The sequence below is a fragment of the Phasianus colchicus genome, chromosome 1 (genome assembly GCF_987193195.1).
Source record: "Phasianus colchicus chromosome 1, bPhaCol1.hap1.1, whole genome shotgun sequence".
In the NCBI taxonomy this organism is placed as follows: domain Eukaryota; kingdom Metazoa; phylum Chordata; class Aves; order Galliformes; family Phasianidae; genus Phasianus; species Phasianus colchicus.
The window spans coordinates 71,435,897-71,451,641 of record NC_143436.1 but is presented as its reverse complement, the minus strand read 5'-3'; the positions used below and the strand labels follow the sequence as shown (position 1 = coordinate 71,451,641).

At 38.3% G+C, this 15,745-nt stretch overlaps 2 protein-coding genes across 6 annotated transcripts in view; one reads left to right on the top strand and one right to left on the bottom strand.

The window, feature by feature from the left end:
- Positions 1 to 1,827: 1,827 nt before the first annotated feature.
- The window catches only part of RIBC2 (RIB43A domain with coiled-coils 2), a 54,996-nt gene continuing 41,078 nt past the window's right edge, over positions 1,828 to 15,745 (bottom strand). For 2 of the 3 annotated variants that reach the window (XM_090147380.1, XM_090147385.1), the window contains 6 exons: positions 12,229 to 12,310; positions 8,868 to 9,212; positions 8,106 to 8,224; positions 4,402 to 4,629; positions 2,931 to 3,097; positions 1,828 to 1,965 (listed from right to left, as the gene is read on the bottom strand). In XM_090147380.1, coding sequence (XP_090003506.1) covers positions 1,884 to 1,965; positions 2,931 to 3,097; positions 4,402 to 4,629; positions 8,106 to 8,224; positions 8,868 to 9,212; positions 12,229 to 12,310 — 1,023 coding nt within the window. In that variant the 3' untranslated portion in view covers positions 1,828 to 1,883. Of the gene's footprint in view, positions 1,966 to 2,930; positions 3,098 to 4,401; positions 4,630 to 8,105; positions 8,225 to 8,867; positions 9,213 to 12,228; positions 12,311 to 15,058; positions 15,263 to 15,745 lie in introns of those variants that run through there. The other variant, XM_031597244.2, reaches the window with a different exon arrangement.
- The window catches only part of SMC1B (structural maintenance of chromosomes 1B), a 33,456-nt gene continuing 33,050 nt past the window's right edge, over positions 15,340 to 15,745 (top strand). For all 3 annotated transcript variants that reach the window (XM_031597243.2, XM_031597242.2, XM_031597241.2), the window contains exon 1: positions 15,340 to 15,627. In XM_031597243.2, coding sequence (XP_031453103.2) covers positions 15,492 to 15,627 — 136 coding nt within the window. In that variant the 5' untranslated portion in view covers positions 15,340 to 15,491. The remainder of the gene's footprint in view (positions 15,628 to 15,745) is intronic.

The window sequence follows — 15,745 nt, the reverse complement described above, 5'->3', positions numbered from 1 at the left end:
CTGCAACACACTGAGATTTTTCTCCTTGGTTTTATATGGGGCCTGTCTGTTTCTCCCTGCTTTCATCACATCTTTAAGCTATGTCTATACTCTTTTTTAGAAGTACGCTCTCTTGAAGTTTTTTCCATTATTTCTAATGAGTGATGGTGCATGTAGGAATATTTTCTTCCATTCTTTTGCCCGCTTACTATAACATACATTCAATTTCTGTATCATGCTTGACTGCTATAATTGCCTCAGTAAATATATACAAGGGCTGCTCCAGAAGTTAAGCTTCCCGTTCTATTATGCTGGCCCATTACATCCAAAGCAAATGGTGATGGTTTGGCAGTCAAGGCAGTAAAGAACCTTCCCAACAATATTCCATTACATTTTGTTGCTGTGCAACAGATGGCAGCAGAGGGGCCATCTGACAAATTAACATCCAACAGGGAAGTACGTATGAAACAAAGATCTGTTATTGAATTCCTCCATGCAGAAATTGTGAGTGGCTGTGAGCACAGCGTGGGTATGGGTGGTGCATTTTGGCAGTGGCAACAGCAGCATGAAAGACAAGCCACATTCTAGATGGCCATGCTCAGCTGTCACACCTTGAAATGAAGAGTGTCTCAATCAGCTCATCCACGCAAACTGTGCAAATATCATTACTGGTGATGAGATGTAGTGTCACCACTACAAGCCAGAACCAAAATGGCAAACCGGAGAGGTGGTATACATGTCAATTCCACATATAAGAAGAAGAAGATGCAGTTCTCAATGGGTAAAGTGATGTGCATGGTCTGCTGGGATAGGAAAGAAATGATTCTCCTGGATTTCCTAGAAACTGGACAAATCATCACCTTTGACTGCTACATCACAATACTGCCTAGACTAAAGGCTTGAACTTCCAGAATCAGACCAGAGAAGACGACAATCTTTCTCTTGCAACATGGTAACCCCTGGCCCAATACCAGTTTGAAGACTGTGGAGCACACTGCCAGTCTTTGCTGGACTATCCTTCCACACCTACCAAATAGCCCAGATTTGCTGCCTTCTGACTTCCATCTGTTTGGGTCAGTGAAAGATGGACTGCATGGACAACATTTTCCTAGCAATAAAGCCATCATAGCAGCTGTGAAACAGTGGGTCACCTCTGTTGGTGTTCTTGTTCATGGCTAATGAAAACACATAGCTAATGGGGTGGCTATGTTGAAAAATAGTGTTTTGTAGCTGAGAATGTGCTCTCTCGAAAGAGTGTTATTGTGCTCTTTGTATCTGTTGTACTTCTCATGGAAATAAATAGTTGTCACTTTCAGAGCAATCTATGTACACCTATTCTTGATTCTACAATTCGGGATAAATAGCAATACTTTCTAATCATCTTTGTCTACTTTTTTTTTTTTTTTCATTTAAGAACAAAACAATCAAATCAGCCAAAAAAACAAAAAACTCACAACTTTCTGTCTGCATTACTGTTCTTCCTTTCCATAAGCCTCCTACTTGTGATCCATGTGATTCATGTGATCTACTTAGGTATCATCCTCTCTGACCAAGCTGCAACAAGTAGAGTTCTATTTTAAATTGTGACCACATTCTAGAAATTAATTTCTAATGACTCGTATAACATCAGTATTACAGTTAAGCCTGAGACACGATGGTCAAACAATCTAACTACAAAATCAACTAGCAATTTTAGAAAAAATTTAAAAATGATTACAATGTTTTTATCAGCACAGACAGAACCTAAAAGACAGTCCTCTATTTCAAGTGTACGGTTCAAACAGCACAATTTAAACAGAAAAATAACAGTAATAATCAGCATTAAAAAAAAAAAAAGGGACAGCTCAATTAAAAATTGCAATGTTTTAATTTTCTGTGTACTTCAGGTTGATGCATCTGGAATGTCATCGACTGGTTGTATTAAATTGTGCAAAATACTGACTTGTTGGACAATTTGAATATTCTTCTTCTTTAAGGTAAATGTTCCTAGCAACAAATAAACAAACAAAAAATGCAGTTAGTGACTGTTATCTCAGTACACAGAACTTACCAGAGAAACCTAAGAAAGATGTAATGTATACATTCATAATTGCTCATAAAACTCAGAATTATTATGAATGGAATTAAATGTATCTCCAACATGAATATCATGTCTCGATATAGCAAATTTTATTTTTCATCCTAAAGTAACCTTCCAAATCCTCACAATGAAAAACAAAATTATCACAATTCAGAATTTTTGCTTGCATAATAAGAAAGCACCAGGTATTAGGAATTCTTTTGCAAGATGTATGGATGGATATATGATGAGAAGGAAAAAAAAATCAGATTGGAAGATTAGAACACTGAATCAGTCGGCTTGATTTTTTTCCCTGTCATGTATCATCTTCCCTCTTTCTCAGCACATTAGAAACAACACCTATACACCAAGATCTGTCAGTGGTTTGCTAGAAAATCAGCTAGTTTTGTCATAGTGTCAAAGCTCCGTTTGTGTGATCAACTTCACTTAGATCTATCAGAAACTGGAAATTTTTAATGAAGTGGGTGGACACCTATCCTGTTATTTATTTCAGAAAAGGAAGCTAAATGAAAGAAACACATTCTGTTTCATACCTGCTAATATGATTTGCTGTCTAACTGTATTTATTTGCTCTTTTGCTGTCTACATAAACTTAGCAGTCTGTTGTCAGTGGAACACTGCTAACAATTTCAGCTACTATTCCATATATGTGGATCAATAAACATCACAATCCAGTCTTTGAAGGTGTTTTCAACGGCAGTGAAAAGTATTCTTAATCTAAAATGCTAATTTTTTAAAAAAGTATAATTTTTACAATAAATTTGTTAGAAAAGAAACAAACAATACAAGCAGAGAAGTTCTCTGAAAGCCAAGCAATTGTATCAACGGCAAAGAGTTTTTCTGAAAAGAAGAAATCTCTCTTGGCACTTACTTTGATTTCTGCTCCTGGGACAGTTGTGCATTTATGCTATCTAGAGCTTGGCGGCATTCCCGATTCTGTCGTGCTTGATGCCGTTCTAAAATTAACTGTGCTCTTGCAGCCTGCATACTTTGCCTGTCCCATTCAGCATCTCTTTGGCGTTCCTCCTCTTTTAGTCTCTACAAGAGGGGGAAAAAAAAAGCTTCATTTTTTCTTTACTCAAAGACAAAAATCCTATATAAAGTCCTATATAAAATCCTATATAAAGGTAAATTCATCCAAACAACAAACTTGCTATCCTTTACTGAACACTAGGGGTAACACTCGAAATAGGGAGAAAAAGTATACACTTCTGAGCAAGGTAGGAGCACACGCAGTAGACAGTACTAAAATAGTTCAGATCAGGAAGCTACTCTTTTCTAAGGAGCACTGCCTAGAAGAGTCTCCTACTTTTGCAAAAGAAGAAGGTAAGAAATATAGGTCTGCTGTCTATCAGAAATACTGTTGGTAGACTATTATTTCTTTTCTACATACTAGCTCTTTCCAAAATACATAGATTGGCATGATTACCTTTTTATTTTTTTAAGTTCCCAGACCCAAATAATTTCTTTCCCTATCATCTCTGTTATATTATCACTTCTACTGCATTTCTTATCTGATCTCACCATGAACCGAATCAAGAACAAGCCAGCAAAAACCTTCTCACTTTCACATTCAGTTCCCGCACTAAATGAATTAAGTAGCTTCCTATATAATACCTATGCCAACACACTTCTGATTGCAAAGGAGGTATACTTCTTCATTTAGACTGCCTCCTTCCATCCACCTGTAGAGCATCAATTACTGGCAATATTTAGTCTTTCTATTGCAATCCCACCTAAGAGCATGAGTCATAAATGTGCAGGAAAGTAGAAAGGAAATTCAGGAACTTTTAAGTCTGTAAAATATGCATGAGTAGTATCACTGGATTGGCTCTCTTTGTCTTGCTCGGGTATCCAGTGTCCATGAGGACACTGCTCCAGCACGTCCGTCCTGCTGCAACTGTTAGTTCCTGGCTCCTCTTCTCCTGTGGAGCAGACCACTCCTATTCCTGCACATCTCTTGCTGGCAGTTCATGCTGTTTCAAGTCCTAAACTGAGCACCATGAAGCCTGGCCTTTGGGCTGTGTAGTGCCTTGATCCCCAGCTAGGCAACCATGGACCATGCCCCAAGATTCTCAAGGCCCCCTGGCCTTGATCTTCACAGCAACCTACCTTTCAGCCCAACACCAAGGAAGACTCCAGTTTGCTTTTGCTCCTTCCTGGCATCTCCCAAGTGCTTCAGAGATACCGTGTTAAGTTTGAATGATTAACGTTTGGTGAAGCTCTGAACATCAGAAAAAGTCTCAAAACTAAATATGCAGTGCCAACTTAAAAATATGTTCTTCAAAATATATTGTTTATAGTAGTATTACAACCAAGAATATGCACATATGCTTAAATACCAGCTTCTCCAGAACTTGTTGCTGTTGAAAGGAGCGGATTGCCATCAACTGATCCTGATTCATTCCCTTCCACCGATCTGTGATCACACGATGTGTACCAAAGGAACTGATGGCTTGGTCAGGGTTTTCAGAAAGTAAGTCTCCTTGAAGCTGGCTGGAAATTTCATCCATATCATCTTTCATTTTTTGACGCTTATCTAGCCTCTTTCTCTCAGCTAGTTCAGCAGCCTGAAGTCAACAAAAGAAGAGAACTCATAGCTTTTCTGATAGAAAATATTAACTAAAGAGATGCAACAAAGTTAGCACCTACATATAGATTTATTCTCAAATTGCATACAACTGTCAACAGCATCACATGTGAATATTATGATCACGGCCCTACTGGTCAAAAAGACTGAAAATCTAATGGCAGGCATTAATTATATAAGCGTAATAGCATTGTTTTGATGTTATTGTATCTCCTCCCTGCTAGGGCACAAAGAGCATGGGCTGTCAGAGTCAAGTCTCTTGCATATACAGTTTTGCACATACATAATGACTGCAACAGGCCACTGGATACCAATTTTTCCAGTTTTTCCAAGATTCTCTCATTGTCTGCTGAAAATTACTGGCTTTGAATGTGAAAAGTTGAAAACTCTAAGGCAGAATAACTAGAAGATATCAACAACTGAGAATGACAGGCCTATCTAGACCCAAATGTAGGAATCTGGTCTTTTGCGAGATTTACAGAGAAGAATTCTTCACTTAGCAAGCATGGTGATCCATCCCACCAGAGAAGCTAATCTGGGTTTATCTCTACACTTGCATTCATGTACTTTGGTTTGTATGACAGGAGTTCTCCCAAGCATCAGGCCTGGAGAATGTCAAAGGGTTTTTTATTTGCTACGGGCAAGCACAGACAATGACCCATTAAAGACTGAACAGAAGAAAAAATAACAAAAAGTATTAGATGTGCAAACTAAGAAAAGATGAATTCTTTTTCTTAACGATAAATTAGTCAAGCTTCAAATTAAATAAGATTATGCAGAAAATACCTTGTTCATTACATGATTCATAAGAGATTACAAATGCCAACAAAAAGACCAAACAAAAACCACAAAGATTTTCAACATTTCGATATTTCTGGGACACCAAACCAGAATATCTTGGTATATACTTTTAGCTTATTAATACTACAAATACAGCAATTATTTTTAACTCTGGAAATGCTCCAAAATAAAGCACATTTAACAGCAAGTCATTTTGGATGGATTTCACATAAATAATTCCTGAACAATGATGAAGAATTATTGAAGTTTAAACAGTGTAATTTTTACTAACATCACTTTATTAAGGCAGTTTCACTGTGATTTAGCATCAGATCCAAAATAGGCACTTATACTTTGTTATCTTAACCTTCTCACTAAGAGGGAGAGCCTTCAGTCTTCTAAGCTGCCTGGGAATCTTACTGGAGAAAAATCTCAACCCTGTGCATAGCTATTATGTAGCACTACAAAATGATTAATGACACTGAAATAAAGACTGGGTAAAATCTGATGTATTTTCCGTCAAGTCAAATGCCCAAAAAAACATAATTCATCAGTGTAGCATGAGAACAAAACAAGCAAACCTGCACAAATATATGCTACTTCATTTATTTTAATTTGTGCTCCAACGTTCATACTGTATATTCCATCCTGCTGATTCAATTAAAAAAAAAACAAAAGAAATGTACATGGAAAGTCAGGACATCACACACTTAGAGTAATGCCAAGCTCTGAGTGTACATAGAACTAAACTGCTCTCAACACAGGACTAAAATGATGCACCACGTATTCTGAAGTCCTTACCACAAGCCATGAGGCTCACAAATGATCAGAGTGATCCACCCATGGTCTTATGAGCTTGGGAAAGGCGTACATACCAAGAATAGGATATGAGTGATAAAAGATATTTGCACAGCACTCTTCAATGAATGCTTAAAAACAGAGTTACCGTGTTTCTACGTTTAGACAAACAAATATTTTATTTCAGTTGAAAAAAGGCTTTAAACTAGCTATTCAAAGTCTTGAAATTGCTGGGGACTCTGGACTGATAAAGTTGAAGTCAGAAACAAAAATTCCTTTTCTAAAATTCATTCTCTGGCTGAGTGCCCTAGTTTTCTCTTAGGAAAAAGGATGTATAGAAAATCCCTCCGTCGCATAGCCTTTTTCTCTTAGACACAACTGCAATCTGTACAATATAGTAAAAATGAACTACACTGAGATTGTTGCTTCTTTCTCTATTATTATGCCCTTTTGTGAGAAAACAAACAAACAACGAAATATTATATGTATTTGAGTAGAAATAAAGTAGAATGTACATGGCCAAATATTAAAAACAAACAAACAAACAAACAAATTACACCAAACACAAACTTCCCCTCCACCCCATTTCCCAAGCCCCATCACAAATTCAGGAACTTTTACACAGAACAAATTTGTACGACAATTATTTTGGATATTATTGTTAACTAAAGTGCACATAGATGTACCATTTGGGGTACTTTTGCAGGTACTGATGTAAAATAATCTTTAGTAGCCTGGACTTCAATCAATAAAATCATTTTCAATTATCTTGGTCTAGCTGTATATATATAGACATACACACACACACACATATAGATATGTGTACATATACACATATGCTCAATGTGGTTTGAAGGGCTCGGGCAACACTTACTCAAACATGTGCATACATACTATCACACTTTAATCAAAATATACCTTACCTTATGTAGGTAATGTGAATCTGCCTTATTTTGTTGTGACTAAAAAAAGGTAATTCAGACCAAATATTGTTAAACAAAATGAATGGTGTCCATCTAGCCCTTTAAGCTGTGCATAGAAGATATACAGGATTAACTTAGTAAGAAAATCTGTACAGCAATATGAAGAATTGGAGCATGACAGATTGCAGTACAAAGACAGGTGCAGTGGAAGTGAATGGAATGGAAGACCATCAAGTTTAACTGCCTGGCCTCTTCACAGCTAACTAGAAGTTACAGTATGTTATTTCTGGCATTGTCTGAATGCCCCTTGAACACTTGCCTGGGACACCAACCACCTCTCTAGGAATCTTGTTCCAGGGTTTGACCATCATCACAGGAAAGAAATTGGTCTGGTTACCAATGACAGAGAAAAGTTCATGTCATGTTTCAGTGAGTTCCAAAGCACGCTTGGAAAACTACCTAGAGACAGATACACATGTGCTAAAAACAGTGGTCTCCGGGCATTAATATAAGTGATAAAGACAAAAAGCTACTGGTAATTTTTCCACACAAGAAAAAAGAAAAGCTGGCAGAAGCAGCTAAAATTATCAGATGACAGAAAAACAAAACAAAACAAAAAAACAACCAGAAGGAAGTGCTGATGGCTTTTGCTGTACCCCATTTTACAGACTAAAAGTCCCAGAGAGATGGGATTAGTGGCTGCATGCCACAACAAGCTGAGAACCAGAAGGAAGAATTCTCACAGAAAGTAACTAGATAGAGGATAGCCAGATCCTTGCAGATGACAAAGAAGTGAAAAAATCTTCTGAATCAACAATGAAAGGTAGCTGCTATCAAACATCTGTGAAAACATCACTACTCATTGTACTTTTGCTCACTGGTCATCTCATTTTCCTTCCATTTCCTCTCCTCCTCCACTCATTAACAGAAACAAAAACCAACAAGATGAATTTACCTGGCTTTTGTTAAAGTCTTTGATAGCTGCACAAACAGCACGTCTAGTTTCTTCTTCTAATCGTTGTTGCTCCATTGTCTTTTGGTCCAGTTCAATCCTATTCTTGTCATGAAGATCATCTGAATTAGATTAAAATGAAATGCAGTCAACTTTCATAGACATTATGTCATATGTATATGGAGGAAGGGGAGGCTACAGATGTAGTAAGCTGATTTGGGAAACTATTTCCCAATCCTGTCACCCAAGCTTTCCATCTTGGAATTTCAGATGATTCATGAAATCAGTTTATTTTGTAATCAATCTTGTTGTAAACAAGTTGTAAACAAACTTAAAAATAATAATAATTAAAAAAAAAAAAGAATACTAAGCATGTTTAGTAGCAAGTTAAGAAAAAGAAAACTGAGAATTATTTTGTTTGCTCTATAAAAGTAAAGACTGGATGATTTGGCCTGCTGAAGTGTGTATATAGATATATATATATGTCATGCAAAGTATAGATGATTTTTCAGAACACTCTGATACTTCACACAAGGTGTAAAATGGAAATGAAGCCTAGGTAATAATACAATCATTAAGTTACTAAATTCTTCATTTATATATCAAATGCATTACAAGTTGTAGAGCAAAAACTGCTCTTTCTCTAAAAGCTGAATACACCAAAATATTGCTAGAACCTTACATAACAGGCTATACCAAAGTTATGTCCCAAACACCTGACTTACAGAGAAAACAGATAAAACCTCCCCAATCTTCTCTTGTTACCTAAATATTTTTTATCAGCTAATGCATTCTTGTAATCTCTCTGTTGCTGAAGAGACCACTCTCTTAACTGCTCCTTTTGAAATTTCGTCCTCTGAGCATAGTTTAAGTCTTCACCCATAAACTTCTGCAAGCCAGATACAGTGCATCGAGGATCATTGTCTGAAAGCCGAGCAGGTCTATCCTTCTTTAGAGCCTGGGGATCAGATAGATCAAATTCACGTCTTGTTTCTGGCTGCTGAAAATTCTTCTGAAAGTCACTGACAGCCTTGTTCGTGTTTCTGATATTGCATTTCTGTCTTTCTTCTAACATACACATCATCTTGTCATTTCGTTTCATTTCATTAGCTAGAGTAAAATGAGCACAAAGAACATATAATTCTTAGGAGAGTATACAAATCAAGATGGAAAATGACATTTTCAAAAGGAATAAACAGGAATATATGTATTCCAGGGTCAACACCTTAGGAATGACTATTTGATCTACAAAGGGTCATTCTGCAAAACACTCTAATGTTAGTAATATTTATTTATAGAATACTTCAATGTTTCTAGGAATTAATTTTCTTATTAATGTGAAATTATATATAAGCATGTGAAAAGAATACAATAATAAGTACCTCTAGAACTAATAAATTTCATTTGATGAAAGCTTACTTTAACAGACGAAGTGTATTGTTTACTAATTCTTCATATTTACTTCCAATTTACCATTATGACAAAAATATAGTAAGTTCCTTATTAAGAAACACATATACAATAAGGAATTCTCAATTTAAGGCATGTAGATGCATAGGTTGCTCCATACGTAATGCCTTCTGTTTGTTTCCATGGAAACTATAACAGATAAAAAGAGCACAATAACACTATTTAACACAGCACGTTCTCAGCTATAAAACTCAATTTCTCAACACAGTCACCACCATTTTTGTCAGTAATGAACAAGAGCCTGCATGCTGGGCTCATAAAAATCTGTACCAGCAGAGGTTACCCATTGTTACTGCTGAAACAGACCAGCCATGTGCTAATGTCCACTGTTTGGTCTCCATCAACACTCAGTAAGCATCAATGAATGTCACTGGGTGCCATTTTCTCTGCATGAAGTTATTCAATGACACACCTTTGCACATCCATGCCAGATGCCATTTTCTCAGACAGCCCCTTTGCTGACACCTGTTGCATGGCAACAATATGTAAAAGAATATTACTGGGAAGGTTCAACCTCTACTGCCATCCCACAAACATTTGCTTCTGATGTCATAGATCAACATAATAAAATAGGAGGCATTACTTTTTGAGCAACCTCGTAGTTATTTCACAGTTTCAGCAATTTTTCTAAGCACTAGAAAAATTGGCTGTCATAACAGCTTTCAAAGAGCTTAATAGCTCTTATCTATTTATAAAAATGCTAAATAACCCAGTCAAAAGTTAAAAAAAAATGCAGACGATAGCCATTCAATTATAATTCACAATGAAATATAATTTCCTTTGATGCCAGACTTTTGGCAGTTTCCTAAGAGTCCAAGCCTGACAAGGTATTCCACCAGGATAATAAAAAACAACAGCGGAGGAAGGAAGAAATGGAAGGAAGCATTGAAGCTGTCAATTGCATTTGAACTCTTTTTGAAACGTGTAGAGTGCCCAGTCTGTGGGTCCTTTAGAAATGATACCATGAAAGAGCGTTCCAACCACAGAGGGTCATCAAGAGTTTTGAGATGAGTGGACATGGCTAAAATATTTTTGTAGCTATGTGTTCTGACTCAGCTATACCTCTCAATTACAGCCCTGTTGTTTGTGACACATGCAAGTCTGTGGATGATACCCCAAGCTGAGCAGCAGTGCTGATGCACTGGTGGGAAGGGATGCCATTCAGAGAAACCTTGACAGGTTTGAGAAGCAGGCTCATGAGCATCAAATTCAATAAGGCCAAGTACGAGTTCTACATTTGAGCTGGGACAGTCCATACATCAGTATAGATGAACTGATTGAGAGCAACCCTGCTAGGAAGGTCTTGGGGATATGGCTGGATGAAAACTGAGTATGTGCTGGTAATGTGCCCTTGCAGCCTAAAATGTCAGCCATATCCCAGCCTCATAAGAAGCGCAGCTAGCAGTTTGAGTGAGGCAATTATACCCACCTCCTCCGTTCACAGTAAAGGGTGGGGTCTTGTGTAACTCTGGGGCCCCCAGCACAAGCAGCTGTTGAAATGAGTCCAGATGAGTGCCCAATAAAAGATGGCTGGAGTACCTCTCCTATGAGCAAAGGCTGAGGGAACTGTGCTTGTTTAGACTGGAGAGAAAAGGCTGCTGGAAGACCATATTGCAACCTTTCAATATATAAAAGAGGCTAACAAGAAATAGACTTCTTACTAAGGTCTCTAGTGACAGAACAATGGGCAATGATTTTAAAGTTAAAGAAGGTAAATTGATTGAGTATAAGGAAGAATTTTTTTTTTATAATGAGTGGTGAGACAGTGGAACATGTTGGCCAGAGAAGTTATGGATATCCTACCATTTCAAGTGTTCAGAGTAAGCCTGGACAGGAGTTTGGGCAGTGTGATCTTGTAAATGATGTCCTTGCTCTTGGCAAGGGGGTTGGACTGGATGATACCCTTCCAACCTAGGCCATTCTATGATTTTAGCAACAGAAATCTGTAAAATATTCTATCTACTGATTCTGTATAAGAACAGCCAGAAAGAACATAAACTTATTTTACAAGACAGCAGTAAAATAAGTTTGCCACTTCTGCCTGAAAAAGAATTATTATTTTTCTAAATCATCCTATGTCTTCAGGTCTCTAACAGTGCTATTTATCAAGATCTATTAAAAGAAAATACTGAAGAACAAAATCTATTCAGACATACACATCAGTTTACTCATGACAGTACGAATCCCTGAGACCCTACCTCAGATAACAAGGGAAACACATATTCTACCAATGCAAATGTATAAACATAAATAGGAATACACAAAGGATTCAGTTTGTAAGTTGAATTTAGACAAAGCCTAATTGCACATGCATCTATAAATATATAGATATACAGAGTTGATATTCAAGGAAATGAACTTTATTTGAAAATTACAGCTGTTCAAAATACATGGATGTCCAACCTTTTGGTTTGCTGGGCTGCACTGAGTGAAAATGAATCATCTTTGGCCATATATAAAAATATATAATATAGTTAATATATACAAGTAACAAAGCAGTTATTTTTAAAATATTTTTTATTAAAACATTAAAATAGGGCAATAAAAACAAAACTAGTAGGCTGGACGCGTATGAAAAGAAAAAGAAGGAATGAAATACATGGCAAATCTATTTACATTTAACTTCATACAAACATGAGACTATCTATGAATATACCAAGTTCTTCATTTCGTGCTTTTTCAGCTGCTTCTTGAATTTTCCTATCCTTGACCTGGGCATCCAATGCATCCTTATCAACCTATCAAAACAAACAAATAAACAGGTAAAAACAACAGCATACCAACTGTTACTGGCTGTCACTGAATGTCTTTGTAATACTTATAAAAAACACTGACAATTCTTTAAGGGCCTGATAAAGTATTTTAATATTCTTTGCCTATTAGAATCATAGAGTCACTAAGATTGGAAAAGACCTCTAAGATTATCAATTCCAACTGTCCACCTACCACACATGCCACTCAGTGCCACATTTTCACGTCCCTCAAACACCTCCAAGAACGGTGATCTATAAATATTTTGCCTTATTTCTGTAACAATCAAAGAGATGGAAGTCGACCATTTGCTTCACTTTTAACTTTAATCATTTTTTTTCCTTCTGTATGCCTCCTGTGCTTTTCTGTGCTTTTCTGACCTCTTCTTCCAATTCCTACTCTGGTTGGTTTTTTTTTTCTTTTTTTTCCTTTAACTCAGATGATGGGTAACTATCTCCCTGATGCCCCTCACACTTATAAACATGCACACCAGAGGATGAGAAGCACAACAGCTATGGAGCGTTTACCTCTGTCATACATGCAATTCTCATTGCATTCAAAAAGGCCAACCCATTCTGGAGAAGCAAACCATTGTAAAATACAGATTTTAGGCTGTGTTCTTTCTCACCAGGGAAGAAAGCAGAGGGCCCTCCAAAATAAACTTTTCCAGACAGACTGTTAATCTGAATTCCCCCGTTAGGCAAAGAGGTAAATTTGTTAACTGTAAGCAAGGGTGAAACCATAAAGTATCCTGCAGTATAATGGTGCTCCTGCCCCTCACTCCTTCCTCTCCCCCCCAAAACAAAAAAATCCAATAGCGTAAGGAGCATTACATATCCACTCATTTAGGAGGTCCCACTTGAGAAATCACATTCACATAACTATGGGAAACACTGTTGAGAGAAATTCAACTCAACACTATTAGTATGTAGATTGCTCCAAAAGTAATATCTATTGATTTCCATGAAAACTACAATTATTGGGAATAATACAAGTAAGACAGTATACTGGGTAGTACGATCAGAGTTGGATTAGCAGCTCTATCCCATTCAAACAGTTTTCACCTGATGAGAACATATCCCTAAAAGCATGATTCCTAGTCATGTTAACTATAGATTTAACTTGCTCGTTCTAGAATCATGTTTAATCTAGCTGATCATTAGCAAATTTAAGGCTGATATATGCAAATGGGATTTAAATTATAAATTCTTTACTATAAAAAGTTTGAAGCAGTTGACTTCTAATTGGTAGTTATGTGTAACAGTTCCTATGTAAATAGAAAGTCTTTCAACATTTTTCATTAGAACTGCTCATCTGAACTCTTTCAGAAAAGTACTGAATTATCGAGGATAAATTCTTAAATCTGTAATGAGATGCACCATGTTTTCCCATTTCTTAGATAACTAAATATCTAAGAAGCCAAAGTAACTAGTAATAATCAAGGAAAAAAAAATCTTAGTTCCCATTCTGCTTTCCAGACATTTTATCCCATTTAAAAAACTTCTCAATCCGTGGTTCAAATAGTTTTGAAGCTGTCAAATATTGCCTTCATTTTTGAATAGTCACAGACAATCACTCTGCTAAATTAGTGAGAGAATGAGAAAACAAAGAATCTAAAGCCCCATTGGAAATAGAGATATACTCTATACCTGTATAGCTTTGTTGACTCCTGTTTTGGACTCGGCTTAATTTCAAACCACAAGAATAGTCCCTTCCGTAAGCACTTCTTGCTCAGCCAATGAATACGGTATTATTGAATGATGTTCATCAAAATATTTACAGAATTCTTTCAATGGACTCACTTTCAGTTTAGATGTTTGTCCTGTGTAAATGGATCTATCAAAACCTGTCCAGAGGTAGTTCTACAACAGCACTTGGGTAAGATCTCCAGACAGTATAAATCAGTATTGCTCAGTAAAGTACCCTGAGGTCCAACGATCTTCCTTAAGTGAGAAGGGGCATTTTACATTTCATTTTTAAGGCTCGAGAAAAGCCACCTTACAGAGAAACTGTGCTTCCTGGCAAAGAAAGTTGAACTATCTTACTGTGCCCACCCAACTTTGTTAAAACACATTATTAACTCCTATCATTTAACTGTACCATTGACTACCATGCCTCAGGATGCTGTACCAGCCTGTTACTTTACCAAGTCACTGACTGCTGCACAAAGGTCACGAGAGCAATTCCGAGGGGCTGCCACAGACCAGCTAAACATATCCTCCTGCTGCCATACGAGATGCTTCATTACCTGAGATTACTTAGCTCAGACCGTCATCTGCTGCAACCCTACCTGCACAATGAAGCTGTGGGCTTGTTTCCAGACTGGGCTTGTTTCCACCGCTTCTAATTTTGATTCTAGGCTATTTATTGCAATCAAAATTGCTGGTTATTGCCCTCAAGAGCAACTCAGCAGCAAAGTTTAAGTTTATTTCGCACACATCCAGGATCTTAACATGAAAGTTTGGGCGCATTAAGGGAAAATTAACTACCGTAACTCCCCGTAGGGACCCTTCATAGCTATTTAGATAACTACCACTTGATTTCCTGAGAGTCAGACTGAAGACAAAGCCCACTGGAGTGCAGCTAGAGAAAACCGCACCTCACTCCCACCAGCAACCTTCGCAAAGTGTGTCAGCCCTCCACAGAGAGCCTCGGGAAGTTCGCTGTCCCTCCCATCCCCGGAGCCAGACTCAGACGCGCCCCGACCCGCGAGCAGACTTCATCCGCGCCCTCACCCCGATGGTCCGAACTCGCGCGTTAAAGATACGGCCCTGCCGCTGCAGCTCGCGCTGCCGCCGCCGCTCCAGAGCAGCCGCCTCCTGCAAGTCCCGCCGCGCGCTCAGCCCGCTCATGGCGCCGGCGAGAAGCGCGAGCAGCGACAATCTCCACTAAGGCACAACACACCGGGTCGCCATGGGGACGAGCTCCCGCTCCCTCCCCCCCCTCGGCGCTCGCTGGCCAATCAGATGAGGCCGCGCGGCCGCGAGCACGAGGCAGGAGGCGGCGTTGTGCGTCGGCTGCTGAGGGGAAAGGTTGGGCCGGGCGGGTGTGCGGCGTAACTGAGAGCTTTCTTTTCTCCTCCGCCCCCTCCCAGAAGACAAACCGTTAAAAAAAAAAAATACTCGGTGGTTTGAATTTTTTTGTGTGAGGCTGAAGTTCGAATGGGAAATGGCTTCCGTACCCACAGCCTCACGTATGGGCTATTTGAAGCTGCTGATGGTGAAGGACTTCAAGTCCTGGCGTGGGGAGCAGCTGATCGGCCCCTTCATGAGGTTCAACTGCATAATCGGGCCCAATGGATCAGGTAGGAGGCTGGGAAGGGGTCAGGGGCATTTGGTGGCCATACGTGTCCTCCACTGTTGCCAAGATGGAGGTATCTGTTTGCCCTTGTCCTGCTTTCCCAGGCTTTTTCTCAGTCTTAG